General features: G+C 42.1%; 1 protein-coding gene across 1 annotated transcript; it reads left to right on the forward strand.

Annotated features, from left to right (window-relative positions):
• Positions 1-24: 24 nt before the first annotated feature.
• prph2b (peripherin 2b (retinal degeneration, slow)) lies at positions 25-18,758 on the forward strand. The gene is made up of 3 exons (XM_004077263.5): positions 25-1,002; positions 8,048-8,294; positions 16,701-18,758. The coding sequence occupies exons 1-3, from the start codon at positions 422-424 to the stop codon at positions 16,902-16,904; spliced, it is 1,032 nt and encodes a 343-aa protein (XP_004077311.1). The 5' UTR covers positions 25-421; the 3' UTR covers positions 16,905-18,758.
• The last annotated feature ends 1,843 nt before the right edge of the window (positions 18,759-20,601 follow it).

The raw sequence follows: 20,601 nt of genomic DNA on the forward strand, positions 1-20,601 counted from the left end.
GGGAGTTTGTATTGACCTGTTGCTATGGTAACCACATCAGGTCAGAAAACCTGTCTCACTTTAACCGGTAACTGTGGGCAGCAGAGGGAGGTGTTTGGCGTTGTGGGAGGAGTTTAATGGTGTCTGTTAGTGCGAGGAAGAGGAGGGGGATTAGGATTTCGGTGATCAGCTGTTAATGGGATCAGAAGTGCACGCGGGTTTAGGATGACGCGCCGCAGCGCGCTCACATTCTCACCTCCACGAGGCTGCAGGAAGGTTCGGTTCCCGCAAAATGGACCTGCAGCCCCGCACGATGGCCTTGACAGCAGCAGTTCAGGTTCTTTCCCCTGCTACTTATTGGATCGGATCACACCTCTGAAGCCACTTCACTCTCTGTGCCGAACTTGTGGGACTGTTGGTTTGGGTTCTTTAGAGGAGCAAAATGCCGTTCATGGTGGTGAAGTTTGACCTGCAGAAGCGGGTCCGACTGGCTCAGGGTCTGTGGATGCTCTACTGGACCTCCGTTCTGGCGGGGATTGTGCTCTTCAGCCTCGGCATCTTCTTCAAGATCGAGCTGAGGAAGAGGAGCGAGATCATGAACAACAGCGAGAGCCACCTGGTGCCGAACCTGCTCATCCTGCTGAGCCTGGTGGCGTGCGGGATCAACGCCTTCGGCGGGAAGATGTGCCACGACTCCCTGGACCCGCAGAAGTTCACCAAGATGAAGCCGGCTCTGAAGCCGTTCTTCGCGCTGAGCTGCGGCCTGGTGGCGCTGCTGCTGCTGCAGGTGCTGCTGTGCGTGCTCATGCAGTTCTCCGTGTACCTGACGCTGGCGGAGGGCCTGCAGTTCGCGCTGCGCTTCTACAAGGACACGGACACGCCGGGCCGCTGCTACATGAAGAGGACGCTGGACATGACCCAGATCGAGTTCCGCTGCTGCGGAAACAACAACTTCCGGGATTGGTTCGAGTTGCAGTGGATCAGCAACCGGTACCTGGACATGAGCAACGACTTGGTCAAAGAGTGAGTACGCTTGTGCAGCAGGCTGCCTGATGATAGGCTGCTGAGGGGTGTGACGTCACACCACCCACCTGCAAGTTCACCTCGCTCATGTTTTTCACAATTGTGGAGCCCAGGCAGGGATTCGAACTCTCAACCTCTGAAACCTCCAAGTAACAATTAATTGATCCAGTGCTGCCAGTTTAACTTCCAGTCCAGGACTCAAAGTTTTCCATTTTATGAATCCATATTAACTTTTCTTAGATATCCGTTCATTAAAGACCCACTCCAATGTTTTTGGTGTTTTTAACATGTTCTTGTAGCATTTCTGTCATGACGGAGGAAAAATATTATCCGTTTTAATAGCATTTCTGAGTATTTCTTTATTTAAATGGTGATGAATCAGGAGCAGATTAAAAAATGCTGTTTGAAAAAGATCTCCGTTAAGTCGTGACTTAAACGGATGAGCCAAAGTCTCCCTGCTCCGCTCCATTCGAATGCGTCCACTTATGGACACAAAGATCCATGCACGTCTTTGTTTCAGACATTCCTCGCCATTTTTGTTGCATCTCTAATGTTTGGTTGGGGTTGTGAGGGGCTGTAAGCTAGCGGAAAGAGTGTAAACGAAGGGAGGATGGATTAAGAGGTAGGCTGACAAAGTACTGCAGCTCTGCAGAAACTATGTCCCAGAAAATGACACAGAATTTTATAATTGGAGTGGGACTTTAAAGGGGGAAAAGGCTTTTATAAACTATATTGACCTTTGACCTTAGCTTGATTTTTAGTTGTTGGACTGCCCTCAGAAGGTCCCACAATATTCTAATTTGCTGTCCAGTCTGTCCAGCTGCTAAGTGAACAGAACCCCAGAGCCTCCTGATGAAATTCTTACCTAGGAATCTGTAACAGCAGTTTGAATACATTTTTTTAACGATTGACTATTTACCTTAAATTGTATAACATATTACATATATTAAAGCAAGGTTTCTTTTTTAAAATTGCGTCAATATGACGTTAAATAAAGCTTATTGTATTTAATTTTATTGTGTATACATTTTGAAAAATGTGTTTTGTAAAATACAAAGCACAGAAAATCTGTCACAGAACAAATGTAAACATTATTTCAACAAATGCTTACTGCCTTCATAGACCATGAAGAAGAAAATGACACATTTTTTACTATAGCTTTGGTCACAGGAAGCTGAAAATAATGCATTTATCTAAAACCCATTTCTTTCTTTTAGATTTCAGCTGCTCTTCACTTTTTTATTTATTTTTTATTTTTACATGTGTTCATTTTCATTAAGACTGTCACCAGTAGGAGCCTGACTGACAGGAAGAGGTGAAGCAGATTTACTAACAGTGGTAACAGCAAATAACAGCCTTGGCTGTGGTGCTTTTGGTTTTGGCAGAAGATCTGGCCTTCCTGTGTTTTATGGAGGTTTGAAGGCTCCATAATGACACATGTAGGCTTTAAAGGCTCCAACTTAATTTTTGTTTGTACCCGATTGTGTTTTGGGGCAAAGTTAAACAGGGGAGCTGGTTGAAACCTTTTCAGCCAAGGGTTGTCCAAAAGCTGCCGGATCTTTCTGTTGTCATGAAGAATCAGTAGCCATCTTGACGGGCCTTTTGCTCCTTTTTCTCAGAGCTTCTGTGATTGTTTTCATTGTAAATGAGAATTGGTTCTTCATGGTCAAATCAAGGTTAAATAAAAAATGTTCATGACTTTGGTCAGACAACGGCAGCCAGGCTGCAGTGCAGGACCAAGCTCACATCTCTACTCTGAAACTGGTCACAACAACTGTCTTTGTCAAACAGCAGCCGGTTCAGCCACAGGCCAACCACTGTTCTTGACTGCTGATTGGTAAGAATTGGCTTAGCTCATCAATGAGGAGGATAGATTACAGAGAGTAAGTCTTAATGAAAGGGAGACTGGAGTAGATTGACATGAAGAGAGTGAAGATTAGAGAGCTGGAAATATTGTTGTGGGAGAAGAACCCCCATGAGGCTGTAACCACAAGATAAGATGGCCTTCATCTGTGGGCCCTGCTACATCTAACCACTCCTCTGTGTTCATGTCCATCACTTGCCAAGGTTATTCATTTCAATTTTTAGGGTACAGGAACCTGATTACCTCCCCTAAAATAATAGAAACTATAAAACCAAATTACACAGCACAGGTTAATAAACTCTGCACAAATACATTCCCAGCCTTACTTGTGTCTGGTATGGGCACAGCAGAGGTCCCCTGTGTGAAGATCTGTCTTGGTTCCAACAGTAAAGTTCTTCCAGAAGCCAAGTCACTAGAAAAAACCTGCTTGCTTTGTACTTTGGAAAAAACAAAAGGTACGCAACTCTGAGCAAATTCTTTAAAAAAAAAACACATTTAGTGTTTTATCCTAATATTCTACTAACTTCTGAATTTTGCTATAAATTTCTGGATTTCTCTAAATGTCCAAAATGCACTGCAGTGGTCTGAAATTTACTGCAAACGTTCAATATTTATTGTAAACATTGGAACTTCCTATTCAAACTTTACTATTATTGGCCGAACTTCATTTCGTAGTTTGGAGTTAACTGTATACGTCCAAAATTTAATTCAATATTCTGAACCTTACAATAATTTTTGACCATTGTTGTAAACATCAAAACTTTGCTGTAAACTTCTGAACTTCACTAAAGATAGCCAAAATTCACTGTAGATGTTCGAAATGTGCTAAATTAGTCTAAACCATGCTTTAGATATTTTTGAATTCACTAAAAACATTGCAACTTAACTTACAATAAACTTCAACGTCTAAAATTCCATAATAGTGGCTAAACATAGCTGTAAACGTGAGATTGCACTAAAGACACCTGTACTTCTTTATAGACATCCCAAATTTACGAACAGTCTGAACTCTACGATGTTAAATGCTGCTATAATGTCTAAACATTGCTGTAAATGTCCGAATTTTTCTGTGAATGTCTAAGCGTTGCTGTAAACGTCAATTTTGTTGTAAGCATTCAAACTGAGCAATAAACATCCAAACTTTGTTAATATCAAAACTTTATTTGACACATTGGAACTTTGCTGTGAACAGCTTAACTTGACTTCATCACAGATATCAGAACTCCGTAACAAGTTTCTGGATGTCCCTTTTAGTGTCCAAACAGCTTCCCAACTTCTTTCTTCCTTTAGTCCAGGTTCCTTCCAGGACCATGTGCTGAGTCCTCACTGTTATTTACCTGCATACACTGGACTGTTTCCCAGCTTTTCTAATGCTTTCATCAAGTTCATGGATCAGACACTCGGACCCTGAATGTCATCTATAACACTCGCATAACACTAACACTCTCTTTTCTCTGATGAAAACTATTTTCAACCCCCCTGACTCTTTCCCCTCGCATTTCTTTTCCACTGAAACCTGTACTCCCTCATGTCATTCTTTAACAAGAAAATTCAAGTCATCCATCAACAGCTTAGCTCTTCTCTACTCCCTCCCATCCCTGACTCTTTTCCCCTCAATCATATGTTTTCCTCTTTTCATCTGCCTGACCACGAGGAAATGTCCTCTCTCATCCTTAAATCCAAACCTACCACCTTTTCTCTCGATCCCCTCCCAACATCGTTAGTTATAGCCTGCCTCCCCTCTCTCCTTCCGCTTATTACCGCCATTATTCCTTCCTCACTATCATCTGGTACTGTTCCATCACTCTTTAAAATGGCAGCTGTTAAACCCATCCCAAAAAAACCTGGTTCAGATCCCAATTTATTCAGTAATCTCTGTCCAATTTCCAACCTTCCCTTCATTTCCAAAATTCTTGAGAAAATAGTCGCCTCCCAACGTTGTGTTCACCTAAAACACAATAATCTTCTGGAACCTTTTCAGTCTGGTTTCCGCCCCTCACACAGCACTGAAACTGCTCTGCTCAAGATCACCAATGACCTTCTCATTGCAGCTGACTCTGGCCGCCTCACCATCCTCATCCTCCTTGACCTGAGTGCAGCCTTTGATACCGTTTCTCACTCCATCCTCCTCCAAATGCTCTCCTCCCTCGCTATCACCTCCCTCCCCGCCGTTGGTTTCAATCCTACCTCTCTGACCGAACCCAATTAATTCAGCTTAAATCATTCAAATCTCAGCCTTCCTCTGTCTCTTCTGGTGTCCCCCAAGGTTCTGTCCTTGGTCCTCTTCTTTTCATTACTTATCTTCTACCCCTTGGCAATATCGTCCGCAAATTTAATATTAACTTTTATTGTTTTGCGGATGACACCCAGCTCTATGTATCAAGTAAACCAGACTCCTCTGTTCCACCCTCCTCCCTCCACTTCTGTCTATCTGAAATCAAAAACTGGTTCACCTTAAACCTTCTGAAACTAAATAGTGATAAAACCGAGCTACTTCTTATCTGTTCCAAATCCACCCACTCCAAAGCCACAAGTGTTACTCTTTCCATCGACTCATCTTCTGTCTCCCCCTCCCCTCAGGTGAAGAGTCTGGGTGTCTTCTTAGATAGCTCCTTATCTTTTCAGTCCCACATCCATAACATTACTCGGTCAGCCCATTTCCATTTACGTAACATTAATCGTCTACGCCCCTCCCTCACTGTCCCCTCTGCTTCTATCCTGGTCCACAGTCTGGTCACTTCCCGTCTAGACTACTGTAATTCCCTCCTCTTTGGTCTCCCCCAAAAAACCATCAATAAGCCTCAATTGGTCCAGAACTCAGCTGCCTGCATCATCTCCAGAACCCCCTCCTTCAGTCACATCACCCCGGTTCTCTACCAGCTGCACTGGCTTCCCATAACCTCCAGAATCCAATTTAAACTCCTCCTGTTCACCTTTAAGGCCCTCCATAACCTGGCCCCTCCTTATCTCTCCGACCTCATCCATGTTAAAACCCCCTCTCGTTCTCTTCGGTCCTCCTCCTCTGTTCAGATCTCTGTTCCTCGAGCCCGCCTCGTCACCATGGGAAGCAGAGCCTTCAGCTGCTCTGCTCCAAAACTCTGGAATTCCCTCCCTCCTGATCTCCGTAACATAGACTCTCTTACAACTTTAAATCAAAACTCAAAACTCATCTGTTTATTTCTGCCTTCCCATCCTGATTCACTTTTGATCCTTGTCTTTTAAATTTATTGTGCTTTTAATGTCTATTTTTAACCTTTGCTTGTACAGTGTCCTTGGTTTTCATGAAAGCGCTTTAAATAAAATGGATTATTATTATTATTATTATTCACATTGAAGGTCTAATTTTAGGAGAGTCTGTGTATTGGAGGTAAGTGCCGAATCTTCCGGGTGGTGTTCGGTGAACCTCTTCACGCTGAACATCTCAAAGAATCTGATCATTGACTGCAAGATGTAGCAGATCTCAATTCCCTCCCTACTTTCAATCAACACCATAGCCTATGTGTTGAGAGCATTGGCTGTATGTGAGAACTAGACTGAGTGAGTGTGAAGTCACCCATAGAAAATGGCTTACTTACAGCTCAAGTGAAGTGCAGTCGGTCGCCATTTTTAATAACACGGACATTGCCATGTTGTAACCAGAAATCTCCTGTAAGCACTGATTTGGTCCAATGTGGTCTGAGTCAACATTTCTATGGCAATCACTCTTACCAATCAGGAGTGAGCTTGTTGGAAGGCCACACCCCTACCACCTAAAAGCAGGCTTGGAAGAATCTGTCAATCAAAAGCTTCGAACCTTCATTGTAAAGCCACATACTTTTATTGAGGCATCTGATTGGCCAGTTTATTACTTGAACAACATGCACTACAGAAAAGAATATTTTACAAGAATATTTTAAACACAGGGAGCAGAGGACGAGTGGTTATTCTGAAAAATAGAATAACTGAGTAATAACTGTTTATCTCTCAGTAAAATTCAATGGGGTTTTGGCTCCCTGGAGCCGGGGGATACTTCGTGTTTGAAATGCGAGGGGAGAGGGATCTCTTAGTCCTGTTCTCATACACAGTTAATGGTTTAAATATGCTCTAGGTCAACATATCTTCAGGTTTGAATCTCTGTTGAGGCAAACCCCTAAAAGGGGTCTTGTCTCCTTTTGTCATGAAATCTGATGTTGTTTTACCCCAAATTACTATGGCTTGCACCAACTTTTAGGAACCAGGACATGCTGGTGAGAAATGGGCAACTGGAACAGGATATTTATGACCAAGATGTGCCTGGAATCCTACTACACTAGAAACTAAAATGATAGTTGTTAAATGAAGAGGATATGTGAATTATGGTTACTTTGAACCCTGACATCCAGGGCCATATAAAAAAAAATGGTGGCTCACGGTTTCATTGTTAGGAAGAAGCAACTGCTCTCATCTAGGGCTTTATTAAGAGACATGGTACAAATGCTTGGTCAAAGTTCAACCATGTAGACTCATCTGGGTAGAGATGTGGGAATCCTCTGCAATTCAAAGATTGAGTACCGAGACCCAATAAATCCAGAGCATCAAACTTCAGATCAAAGATCCCAATTAGCATGGGCACCTGGAACCGTCACATCCAACAGCCAATATTAAGAGAAGTTCTTTCTATTAGAGGCTGTCAAGGCGCCTCTAAGTACAATCCCTACTAAAACCATCTGTGAGACGAATGGGCTGTTATACATGACAGCATTGGTGGTCCTTGACGATGAGATAAACACCACACATAAGGAGGAGTGTCCTCTCTTTGTCAAGATGAAGACAGCACACCGAGAAGTACACCAGCTATTGGAAATGCAGAAAGGTGTGACGAAGAAAGTGATACTTAAGATGTTCAACCAACTGTTCATTCTTGAGGCTTTGGTAACTGCCAAGTAAAGATTTACAGCCTTTGCATGTCTGAAGAAATTCATTGCAGAGATAGAGGCCAGGAGGATAAAGCCTGTTTTCCACGGAACCATTGGAGGTGTAGTCTAAATGACAGTGTAAAAACAGGGAGTTGGACCCACTAAGGCTGGAAACTGAACAAAAATGAAGAAACGTATGGAGGAAAGAAACTAAAAAAGTTGAAAGTCCCTTTTGCAGGGCTATGGTTGGTCCTGGACTCTACAGTTGAGTTACAGCATCTGACTACACTATGTCTTTGTCCTCCAGCCGTGTCCTCAGCAACGTGGAGGGGAAGTACCTTATGGACAGCGTGCCGTTCAGCTGTTGCAATCCTGGGTCTCCACGGCCCTGCATCCAGCACCACCTGACCAATAACACCGCCCACTATGATTACGACCACCGCACTGAAGAGCTCAACATCTGGACGCGTGGCTGTCGTGAAGCGGTTTTCTCCTACTACAGCAGTATCATGACCAGTATCGGAGCCATCGTCATCGGGGTTATCATCCTTGAGGTAAGACCTCACGCCTAGTCCATTTCAGCCAATCAAATTGGTGCTTGGTTATCGGAAGGATGTATTCTACATTAAACAAAATTTAGTGTTAACTACAAATAATGTGAGGTAAAAAAAATTGTTGTGTGTGACAAGGAGAGAGAAGTGGGTGCACCTCAACCATCATAAACATGTTTACAAGGATCCAAACGTTTAGGACAGTATATGATCTCTTGCCACATTAACATTTTAGTTTAAGGGCATCTATCATGCTTTTATTAAGCCTTTTATAGTAAGCAATATCCATGTATATGATAATAACCGTTGGCACACAAAAGAATACATTTTTTTTAATTAAATATTTGGCATTTTCCTGAGATTTTTTTCCAACCCAGAAGTAAGACAACTCTATCTCTGAGGCTCTGCATTAACTCCTTGCTGGTGCCGCACATTTTATGACGTCAACCTAGAGCTGGCCTCAGCAGCATGTCTGTGTCTTGCCCACAAAAGCAAACACCATCTAAACTTTTGCAAAGATGGATGTGCATATTGTGCATGTAAAAGAAAAGCATTTTTGCCGATCACCACTAGCTCCATGGAGAAAGTGTGTGTGTGTTGGGCTGGGGACGATGCTGGCAGCACAGACTTTTCCTGGAAGGAGCTGTTCTCACTGGTCTATGTTACAATGTGAGGACCCACTCATTTTTGTGGGTTGGTAGGGGGCTGGTGCTCAGAGCGTGGGGTCTTCGAGCAACACTCCGAGATGTATGCATCAAAATACAGCTTTGGGGTTTCTTTTTGTGAGAAATTAACATTATAACACACTTAAAAACTCAAAATTGGATTTTGCATGGTATGGGCCCTTTAAATCAAATCTGAAACTAAAACCAGCAAACATTTTGTGATTGACTTGTAGGTTTTTCTACTGTCACACTGCCCCACTGCCATTGTGGTCCCACCTCATACCGGACATGTGATATGCATGTCCGGTTACTAGCATGTGATGTTCACACTGGACTGTCGCTACCCATTACTAGCGCATTCATCTAGAGTTGGAAGAGGCTTGGCATGAAATGTTGAAGTGGTGCAAAACTTGCTCTAGGGCATTTTCTTTCACAGCTCTATTTTGGGATATGAAAGACTTGTTATCATAGGATTCTGCCCGGACACAAACCACAATTAATCAATTATATTATAAAATTATATCAATTTTCAAATAGTTAGCACTTCTGTGTTTTGAAAAGGAAGCTAACCCTATGTCACTATAAAATCAGAGTCTCTGATTGGTCAAAGTTCAACTGGTGTAACTTTCAATACGCATTCAACGGATGTTCGTTTTGTACGTAGAGGCCAAAAACCTGCGTAGTTTACATGAGAGTTTTGAACGCAAATATGTGTGTTTACACAGACTTTTCTTTGGAATTTGTTGCTTGAATGCGAGTTTCTGAGCCTGGTGTGAACATAGCATGAGACTGTTTCCACGTCTCACTGGGAGACTTGACTGTTTGGGCGTCAAAGGTGCCTTTTTCTATTTTTGACAAACACACGCACTTTTTGAAACAATTCCTCTTTTTCCTCGTCTGGGGTATTTGGTTCCCTGGCAGTTGTTTTTAAAACAACATGTAATTAAATATGCTTTCAAAGACTAAATCAGAATTCCACAAAGCATTTTTCAAATTATCTAATTGCAAATACATGCATTTTCTTCTCTCTGTTTAAAAAAATTGACAAGCGTTTTTGTCTTGTCTGCGGTAAAGGAGTGTGGCTTTGAGCGGGGTGGTGACATCGATAATCATCAGACACTTTCCTCTGCTGCCTGAACTGAAGGAGGACAAGAATGCAGCTGCAACAGTTAGGGATCAGAAATCCTGAGCTCCGATAAACCTCTTCTGCTCTTGATTCTGAGACATCAGCTCACTTTCCTTCATTTTCCTTCTTTGCTTTAAAGCAAACTCGTCCGCGGGGGATGAGCTGAGTTCCTAATCCTTTCATTTAAAACAAGATCATCTCTGCAGGACACCTGTGCTGGCAGAGCTCAGGTGGCCTGACCAGCAGCAGGTTAAAGGCGTAATTAATGAGCTTTGGAGCTGAGCTCTGATCCTTGAAGCTGTCAGCTTCCTCGTCACGACAGCAACGAGGCCCAATTGCACGAGCACAGTCACAAATATCTAACTGACTGATCAGTGAGAAGGGGGGTGTGCGTGACTCCTGATGCTTTGACTCGGCTGAAGAGGCGAACGATAATCTGGGAGGAGTAAGGCTCCTGGAAATCGGAGACTATTCTGGGATGGTAATCTTCAGCAGCAGCAGGATGCATTCTGGGAAAAGTGAGAAGGGCCACTTCCTGATGAGCAGATCCTCATGAGGGTCAGAACAACAAGTTTGACCTGAAAAGCTTAAAAACCAACTTCCTGAACTCGCCTAGTTGTTTTCCAGACTTTGAGCCAAACTTTTTTAATTCATGAGGTTGAGAATGAAATCCCACAGTTATATTTTCACATGTTTCTTAAGTTTTAAAATAAAAAAATTAAAAACTTAAGTTTGCTTCATTGAGTCAAATGTTTTGGATCAAAACAAGCAAGTGAAAACTGGAGAGCTGATAGTTCTGTAGAACCCAAGCCTTTTCACAATCTTCCTGTTTGATTTGATAATTGAAGGTTGAACAAAAAAGGTGGATTTTGAAAATCTAATGACACTAACCCTTCATAAAACAAACTGGAGCCTCTGGGGGGGGGGGGGGGGGGGGGCAGAGAGACAGCTTCAACAGCCTGGCTCCTCCCCTTCATGCTCGCTTCTCCTCCTGTCGCTCGTCTGGTCAGATACTGCTGTGGGATCATCTCATTCTTCAACTATGGCCTGGCATTTCTGCCACGTTCTCACACTTTTTACCACCTGGTTCAGCTTCTGCATGCAGAATCTGGACTCATCTGAAGGTAATGCTTGCAGGAGAAGATTTGGGAACTTCTTTGCAGGTGTGTCCCACATCAGCTCTCCTGATTGATCAATGCTCTTTACAAAACTGCATCCATTTAAAAAGGAAAGGAAAATACTAAGTTGAATCCACTAATATACTGTAATGCTTTTCAGCAATCCCACAATTCTCAGTTTAAAACCAAACCTTATGTTACACCAATCAATCAACTTGTGGGGAAAATGAATTGTTGCATCCCTACCGCATACCATCATCCGTATCATATCAGTTTCCCTGAAGGTATCAAGCACATGTTGTGCTAAATTTAAGAAGGATTTTACTACATTACAAAAGGCTTAGAACTAGCCAACTGGAGTGTTTTCTTCTTTGTTACTTGCTTATTATAATGCAAATTTAAAATGTATTTTTTGGATGTGATGGCAACACAACAGCTATACCGGACCACCAGTGGATTCAGGCTCTTCTACAAGGACACACTATGGGTCAGCAGAGCAGGAAATGTTTGGTGATCCTCTTAGTAGAAGATCATCAGAGCTTTCCAACAGTGAAAGATTTGTTGTACTCTCACAGTTTGTTTACTGAGGAATTAAAAAATGACTTAGAATTTATCAAGAAAAAAATCCAAATTTTTTATTAAAGTTATTAAGGTAAGTTGTGGTTCATGGGTGTAAAAATTTTATAAAGCCAATAAACCAACTCAGTGACAGAAGGTTGATGTGGTTTATTCTGGTGTCCAACTCTAAACAGAAGTTAGTCTGACTTGTTGCTGATGGTGAGAACAAAGTTGTCCTGCCATGTTTCTTCTGAAGCTGAGGTTCTACCATAGACAAAACTCTCCAGAACTCCTCCATGCACCTTACAGTAGGTCAAAGTTTGATTCTCCTGTAAAGATAACGCCCTCCCCCGTCTTCATTCATAAAAAGGGGAACCACCACCCCAATTGATCAATTTAAACATCCTGGCCCCAATGACCCCTGGACTGTTATAAAAATGTGCCAGCCAAGATTGTCCTACAACATCCAAAGCTCTGAGGAACTCGAGGTAGACCACGCACTAACCCCCATCCCTCTGGGCTTTGCTGCTCTGGGACCTCAGCCCAGTACGACAGAGTTTTATGGCCTCTTTACACACAAATTCTTTTGAGAAAATTAAGACCTTAAAGTTGTAAAATTATGAGAAAAAGATCATAACTGTTAAATTACGAGAATAAAGTCCTAAATTTACAAGAAAAAGTCATAAATTAATGAGAAAAAAAACAACAAAGTTGTCCGTTTATCTGAGCCTTGCTTGAAGATGAAATATGTGGAGCATTTTGAGAAGCTTTATTTCAGGATAAGTTTAAAAAACAAAGAAATTCTAAACCTTTTGGCAACTCAATATGAAATTACTGTCAGTGTAGCCAGCTTTCCGGGATTCGGTGTCGGTAAAGCGGAGTTTCATATGTAAAATAAGGAGCTCAGAGACACGTTTGGGTGTAGAGGACCGCCACCTTATTCTGCCCTCATCATTCACATACCCAGAAGTCCATTTGTCACCTATCTAAATGTCATGCAAACAAGGAACACAAATGGGGAATGAAAACATTCTTACACATGTCCCTTCCTCCAAAGGAAATGTCTCGTTTCAACATAAAACAACAAAGGTGAATGAAAATACTCTGTTATATTAGCACAAGAATTTTGAAAATGCAGAAAATAGGGCCTCTTCAGACGGAAGCGGCACACAGACTTGGAGGAGATCTTGCCTTTGGTGGAGAAAGAAAGGATTGAAGTGAACAGCTGCAGGGATACCGATGGCTGCAGAGATCCTGCAAGCCAACAATCAATAAATAAAACATTAATAAACCGTTAATCAAACAAATGAGCTTTCAAACATTTGTAACATTATCAATATACCTGTTCATCTAAGTTTAGTCGGTCTGCTTTGCTGCTGCGCGGCGTTCACTTGCTGTACTGTATGGTCACTTCCACTTTTATCTCGTAAATGTACGAGAAAAAGTCTCAAATTTACGACTTTAAATCTCGTAATATTACCAACTTTTTTTTTTTTTGTGGCCCTAAAACTCCGTCGTAGCCCAGCAATGAAACACCCAGCCCCCAAGTCCAACAGCTCCGGCTCCTCAATAGATGAGTTGTTTATTTGAGAATATCTTTTAATTATTAAACTTGAGGAAAACGTACGGTAACAATTCTCCACTGGGATGTGGAGGCTGACTCGCAGACTGTCCAAGCCTGCGATTCTGCCTCCAAATCAGGCACAACAGAGCCTCAAACAGCTTTGCCTGCGTTAATCTAAAGAGAGGGGCTTCGAGACAAAAGCAAAAGCAGAATCACCACACCACTAATAGGCTCCTGCAGGTGTGGCTGTGCCCTCCCAATGCCCCGCCCCCTTTTCAATCTAGAGGTGGAGGATATAAGGCTAGCATGGTGACATCCAGAAGTGGTTTTTGGCACAAACTGGCTGCTTTTACCAACTGTGCCACAGGAGTCCCTGTTCTAAAGCAGTCACTCACATCCTGCCTCGCCCCATTGAACGTCCATCATCCTGGACCTGTGATGTAAGACAATAAGATCCGCCCACCAGTACATTGATAGCCAAGGTGTACATCAGGGGTACTCAAAGTGCGGCCTGGGGGCCAATGGCGGCCTGCGGGAGGATTTTCTGTGGCCCTGTATAAAAGAGAGCCAGCGCTGGTTCCTTTTGAGGAAAAACGTTGTGTTGCACGGAGAATAGTCGCTTTCAAGCTAAGCGGACAAATGCTTACTTTGCCGTACCTCAAGGACTTGATAAAGTTACAGTATGTTCCTTATTTGCAAGCAGGTAAATTTAATGCTCAAAGAAATCAAAATAAATCGTCACTATGTTACAAATCATAAAAACTATGACAAATCCGGCAGAGGAGCGCAACAATAAGGTCCAACACTACAACGAGGCCAATGCTGCACAACAGTCGTTTACAAAAATGGGTAAATCCAGTGAAGCTAGCAACATTGTGGCTTTGGAAATGACCCGGCATAGCAAGCCCTTAAGTGACGGTGAGCCTGTTAAAGAATGTATGTTGAAAAAAAGCTGACATTGTCTGTCCAGAGCAAATGAGTCTGTCAAATAATACAATTACTAGTTGAGTAGAAGATCTGGGTAGAAACCTCCAACCGCAACTGGGAAAACATCTGGAGGGCCTGGTTAATTGTACAAATGACACTTAATCATTAAAGTTACAAAAACAACTTTTTCTTTTTATCCAATTATCTAATTTGGCCCTCCGCTACAAAAACTTTGAGAATCCCTAATGTCCAGGCCTTTAGGATCCCTGGTGTCCAGATTTTTCCAGACCTGTCATGGAACACACTCAAAACACACACTCAGCTGCTGAGGACCTTCTGTCAGTCTACAGGTGAGAGCCTGCTGCCTTATGCTGTCAGGCTGACAGGCTGCAGGGAGGGGATACAACAGAAGATGTTCTGCAGTTTTCTGCCCTCAGCATGCCTTCTGATTTTTGATTGAAGCTGTTGCCGTCTGACGGGAGATGTAGGTTCATCAAGTCCAAATACTCAGTCTTAGTCAGCTTCTCCCCCAACGCTGTGTCAGTGTTTAAACTGAACTCTCAGATGCCAATTTGAGCCCCTTTTTCATGTGGAGAAGTGCTTTATTAATGCTTCATCTACAACGTGTTTCAGCCTCACTTCATCTACTCTGTTTCCCTGTGTGCTGTTTTAGCGTTAAATTTGATTTCTGCTTGGGTAAATTAGAGAGCAGTTCTGTGAAGGTTTATTTCACATACTTTATATCTGAAAGAACATGTTAACTAACTACACTGAAGTACACTAATGTTTGTACTTTGCCCTCTTATATTCCTTTCAAAATGTACTTTTTACAATAATTTAAACTTGTACAAAATATCACAAGCCTGCAATTTTACAGAAAATTAAAAAACAGAGAAAATCTATTCAAACATCTGACTGTTTACTATTACAACATAAAACTTGGCTCGTTTTGGCTCTAGTCTTGGACATAGGGCACCACTCGCAGCCCTACTGCTACTTTTATGTTTTTATATATATTTTTTGGAATTATTAGAATTTTGTTTTTGCTGAAATGTTTTATGGAAATGAAGCTGTCCTGCCTTTTTGACAGAACTATGAATTATTTATTTTTTTCTTATAAACTAGGCGTCACACTGATGCTTTAATTACAGCACTGTAGATACCACAATGGTTGGACTTCTAAGACTAGATATGAAGTCAATTGTGACTATGTATGCATGGTAATACATGTGTCCTTGCAGCACGTAGCAGTTCTGACTGCCTTCAGCTACGTTCACACCTTCCTCGGCAATCTGTGTTTAAGTGGCCACTTCCATTAAAACGTCTACGTAAACGCATGCAAATGCATGTTTTCGGCTTTGGCACTCAAAACCGCACAGATTTCTAAGACAGCTTTTGGGCTCTACATTCAGAATGCACGGCTATCGAACGTGTGTTGCAAGTTAAACCAGGTTGAAGTTTAACCAATCTTGGACTTTTCGTAGTGACGTATGGATGGTGTCCTTTTTAAATCGCACAAGTGTCAACTGTTTGAAAATTGATCATGGAGGAGAAATAAATAATTGCAGTTTTTGTTCGCCCGGAATTACGTGAGACCAAGTATTTCAAACATCGGAATAGACCTGTGAGAAAAAACAACTGAGCAAGATTCATGAGATTTGCACCACTCTGTCATTTTGACTGGGTGGCGGACATGTGCTAATAAACAATAGAAAAAGAAAAGGAAGAAGAAGCCCCTTCCTGCTTGTCCGCTGTGAACATCATGGTCTATAGATGGGTTCAAGAACGCAAGAATGCTCATTTAGTGTGCCTGGGTCACGGCCTTGGTACATTGTGTAACAAGGGCAACTACCAACCATTGTCATCTATTATACCGGCATTGTAGTCAAACTACATTTACACAAGACCTCTCAGCGTTGTGCACTGTGACCTGACTTCAGAGACCTGACTGTTTTTGGCCCAAAAGCCACTTTTGGTGACTCTGGTGCACTTGTGGAACAATGTGGCTCCTTCTGCAGGGAATGAGCCCCTAGAGTCTAGGGCCTAGACTCTAGGCCCTAGACTCTTCAGATAAAGGTCCAGCTTTCAAGTGCTTGGAGAGTTGCTCAACTAACATCTTCACCTCAAAAAAGGTGGGAATTCAAGGTGTGAAAATCAGTGTTGCCAAACATCCAGTTTGGTCTTCTTCAGCTTGTTGATTGTGAATGGGTCAAAAATCCAATAAGAAGACAACTCAACTTGCAAAATTAAACAAGAGTTTACTTCCTTTTTGCATCACAACACTGATTTCAATCTCACAATTCATTCACAGATCTTCATCAGAACAGAGCGCTCACTCCCCCAAACCCCCTCAAAAAAGTGTTGCCGTGGACAAAGTTGTTATCTTGTGAGATGTTCGATTAAAAACAGCAGTTGTGTGATTCTGTGTGTTTGTGCGTGTTTGTGTGTCAGACAGCAGACATGGCGGGGCTCAAGTATCTGAGTACGGCTCTGGAGACGATGGCAGACCCTGAAAACCCGGAGTGCGAGAGTGAAGGCTGGCTGCTGGAGAAGGGCGTGAAAGAGACTTTAGGTGACATGATCGGCAAACTCAAAACCCTGGGGAGGGCCAACCAGGTGGAGGAGGGAGGAGACGCACCCGAGGCCACCACCTGATCCTCCAACCACCACAGCAGACTGAACGTCACACGTCTCTATTTGTGATGAGATGTTCACACTCACACACATTTTTTCATTCTGTAAATACGTTAAACAGATGTTAAACAGACTTTGTTTTTTTTAACAGCATGAACAGAAATAACTTTCACACCCTTACACCACAGACCTTTCAAACAATACTGCTCACCAGGGCTGACATTAGTTCGTCTGAGTCAGTCCTCAGAGAGGCACCGTCACTCTCAAATCACTCACAGGACTGGTTGGCATGGAAACAAAACAACTAAACCAAATTTAGGTGGTTAAAGTACAGATTACTTTAAAAAAAAGGAAAGCACAAACTAAAAGAGGTGTACAAACTAAGGCACATGCACTTCTATATACACACATTAGAAACCACATACAGATGTTGACACTGGGGCAGAATCACCTCAAGACACTATTTACTACAGGGACGAGTAAAAGTTGTTGACAGTACAACAAAAGTGAATCTCATTAGCACTGTTGCTAACATACAGAGAAGAAAGGGGGCTTTGCTTTTCACAGCGGAGGCGATCCTTCAGAAGACAACTGTCACTCTAAATGGTGTTCTGGATTTAAAGAACGTATTAACGGAGGGAAAAAGTTAATTTTTTTTTATTGAGGTTAAGCTAAAAAGCCAGACTTCAAACTTTCCATCCATCTGTTTTCCAAACCCCGTTGTGTTCCTGGGGTCAGAAGGATGTTGAGGCCTACCCAGCAACTGAAGGTGGGGACAGTTTACCCCTCTATCACAGGAAAGACTTAAACATATACCATTGATACATTTGTATTGTTTCTATTTCGTTTATTTCTAAAATGTCAGTGACAAAGTTCTTACAAGCTCTAGACAAAGAATGGGTTGCCTAAAAACCAAAGAAATACCTAAATGAGGCCAATTGTGAAATACTTGCAGTACACTTAATCTTTAATAATTTGAGATTATAATAGTCCAATGCAGTCCAGGTTATTCCAATGAGGCCAAATGATTATAAACGAATTTTAATAATTGTCACAAACAGATTACAGGGATGAGTCTTGGGTGAAATCCCTATCCTGAGCATGAAATCCAGTGACTGTTGGAGGTAAATTCCCTCCAACAGAAAGAACCTTTGGCGATTGGCGAGATCCTTTTTAGTGTAAATGGTGCTTTTAGATCAACACAAAATCACCATCTATTCTGCTTAGCAGCCAAAAACCAAAGCTAACATACAGTAGATGCTACTGTAATAGAAGAGTCAACAACCAAAGTTGTCATTAGTTGGAGGCCTAGTGGATACAACTGAGGCACGCTCCAAGCGAGTTAAAAAGACAGGTTCCACAAAAAGAAACTAGCTCAGGAAGATACTGGTGTATCAGGTGTTTAATCAGGTACAAAGTGTAAGGTCTAAACTTGGAGTTGATCTAGTATGTAAAGCAGGTGTGTTATGGGTTTAAATTCAGGGGTAAAAAAAAAAGAAAAATGTGTTGAATGACTGAATGGTTTCTGTGACGGTGCTGTTTGTTCACATGTAAACAAAGGTTGGCAGGGTTTACTCAATTGCAGCCCTTAGCTGGACTGTTTCTCCACCTGAACATGCACATGCATACCCACATGCTCCCACTGATGTTGCAGAACCAATCAAAGACTCTGAGCCTGGCAGATGCCGGCAGGTGGCGGCCACACAGACCAGCCTGTCAGCTCAACAGGTTCTCAGATCTAGATCAACAGTGTAGCCATACAGTCAGAATCCTTTGCAGCTGTTGTTTTTTTTCTTTTGTTGTGATGATTGTTGATTTGAACTTGTAGATGCTCTGCCGTGTTCAGAAACTATAAAAGAAATTTGTGACACCAAACCGTTTGAGTCCTCTTTTCTAAACCAAACGGTGCTGAGATTTCTTCCTCTAATAAGTAAAAGTTTGGATCAAAACAACCACAAAGAGAGCTGCAAGTGAGTGAAGCCCAATCCCACTGAGTTGAGGAAGACTTTGAAGGCTGTTGGAGAAGTATTGCAACAATGGGGTTCTTTTAGTAATGGATGCTCCATCACATTTTGAAAGCTTTTTAAATGATTTAATTGCCCAAACAATGTCTTCCACAAAATATCCAGCCTAAATACGCAAAGAAAATCATAAGTCAAAAGAACATCCTATATAAAAGAGCATAAAACTTGACCATTGTAGATGAAAAAAAAGATCCTCGCAGGTTCTGCACAAGTTTGTGTTGGTTTATTAAGAAACATTGACTTGCATGCTTAGTGGTTACCATGATTTCTAAAAGTAGGTCAAGCTGTGCATGACTGGGCCTTCCTGTAAAACCTCACAAGATGCACTTGACCAGTCTCAGTGTTCATTGGATCCGGGAGGGTTACTTCAAAGGCTAAAACTTCCAGAAGAGCTGTAACTCATCTACTGACTCTAGTTTGTTCAAGCTGCAATGGTTTCATCATTTTCCTCACTCAGCTACAGTCATCCACGCAACGAGGATCTGGTTACCTGGAACGAGTTTCATTTTTTTCTGAAGGTTCAACCTTCATTTTATTTCCTTTCAAACTTTGTGCATATTTGGTCTTGTATTGTTGCCTAATGAGGTAACATATCTGTAGGATGCTGGTCCAGCATGACCACTAAAGGGCATGTGATTGACATCACATACAAGTGTATCTAACAACAGGGTTTGTGCCTGCAGGTGTGTTAGAAAACACAGTTAAACAGGCCTTTCCCACTGTTAAGGAAGACTCCCAGCAAATGACTGAAGCCCAAATTGACCCCTCTGGGACAGGTGGGGTACCTGGGACACCTCTACATCCTCTCAGCAGCTGAGAGAAGACATTCCTTAGACGTCTCCTCCCCCAGTCCTGGTCTGTGGTGGTCCTCAAAGCCCCATATACATGAATGGGGGGGCGTCTCATGTTAGGCTGAAGTTAGGAAAGTTCGCCAACCTTCAACGCCAAGCAGCTCCTTAGCCTGTCATCCCTTTTGCAGCAGAGCGTGTTTTTTAAGCAGCAGGTGATCCCATCAGCATCACCACGGCTCAACAGATAAATCTGGGTAATCAGCTCAGAGATCAGATTAACTCTACTGATGTCAGGGGCAGGACAGCCTCAGTGACGCAAAAAGAACCTGAAGAGGAGCTTCTGACATGACTAAACCAATGAAAAGACCAGACTATGGAACTTTCAAATGAAAGTACTGGAAAAAAAAATCAGGAACTCCTGAAATTAAATGATGTTTAGCTCAAATTTACCCCATATCTGCTCATTTTTGATAATTCAGCCTAAGGAGGATGAGGAGGTGATGGTGCATAAGGAAAATGTGGAGCCAGAGGTCCAAGATTAAGGTGAGACTGAAGAGGATTTCCCTTTAAGTCCTTTTAAGCCATCATGTGACTATTTTACCTTTTGTTAGTAGACAGATAAGGACAGTTAAAGCAAAATGTTATGTTTGCAGAGGGAGTGGTGATATTCTGGAGCTCTTTAACCAACTTCAATAATATCATCCTGAGTGTCTTGGATCAAATTCAAATTATGGTTTTAAAAGGTTTAGATTAAATCTGAATAATATGACCGTATTGATTTATGATCCTCGAAAATTCAAGATAGACGGAATTAAAACTTCATTAAGAACAGCTACAAGTTTTAGCAAATTACAGGCATGTATCTAATTTGACTTTTATTCCTAAAATGTTTGAAAAAACTGC

Source organism: Oryzias latipes, chromosome 15 (genome assembly GCF_053564925.1).
Source record: "Oryzias latipes strain Hd-rR chromosome 15, Olatipes_Hd-rR_3.1".
In the NCBI taxonomy this organism is placed as follows: Eukaryota; Metazoa; Chordata; class Actinopteri; order Beloniformes; family Adrianichthyidae; genus Oryzias; species Oryzias latipes.

Excerpts from the sequence above, each read along its gene's own strand:
- prph2b (XM_004077263.5), top strand. The coding sequence starts at position 422 with ATGCCGTTCATGGTGGTGAAGTTTGACCTGCAGAAGCGGGTCCGACTG. Across the intron at positions 1,003-8,047 it reads AGCAACGACTTGGTCAAAGA|CCGTGTCCTCAGCAACGTGG; the intron begins GTGAGTACGCTT and ends TTTGTCCTCCAG. Across the intron at positions 8,295-16,700 it reads TCGGGGTTATCATCCTTGAG|ACAGCAGACATGGCGGGGCT; the intron begins GTAAGACCTCAC and ends TTTGTGTGTCAG.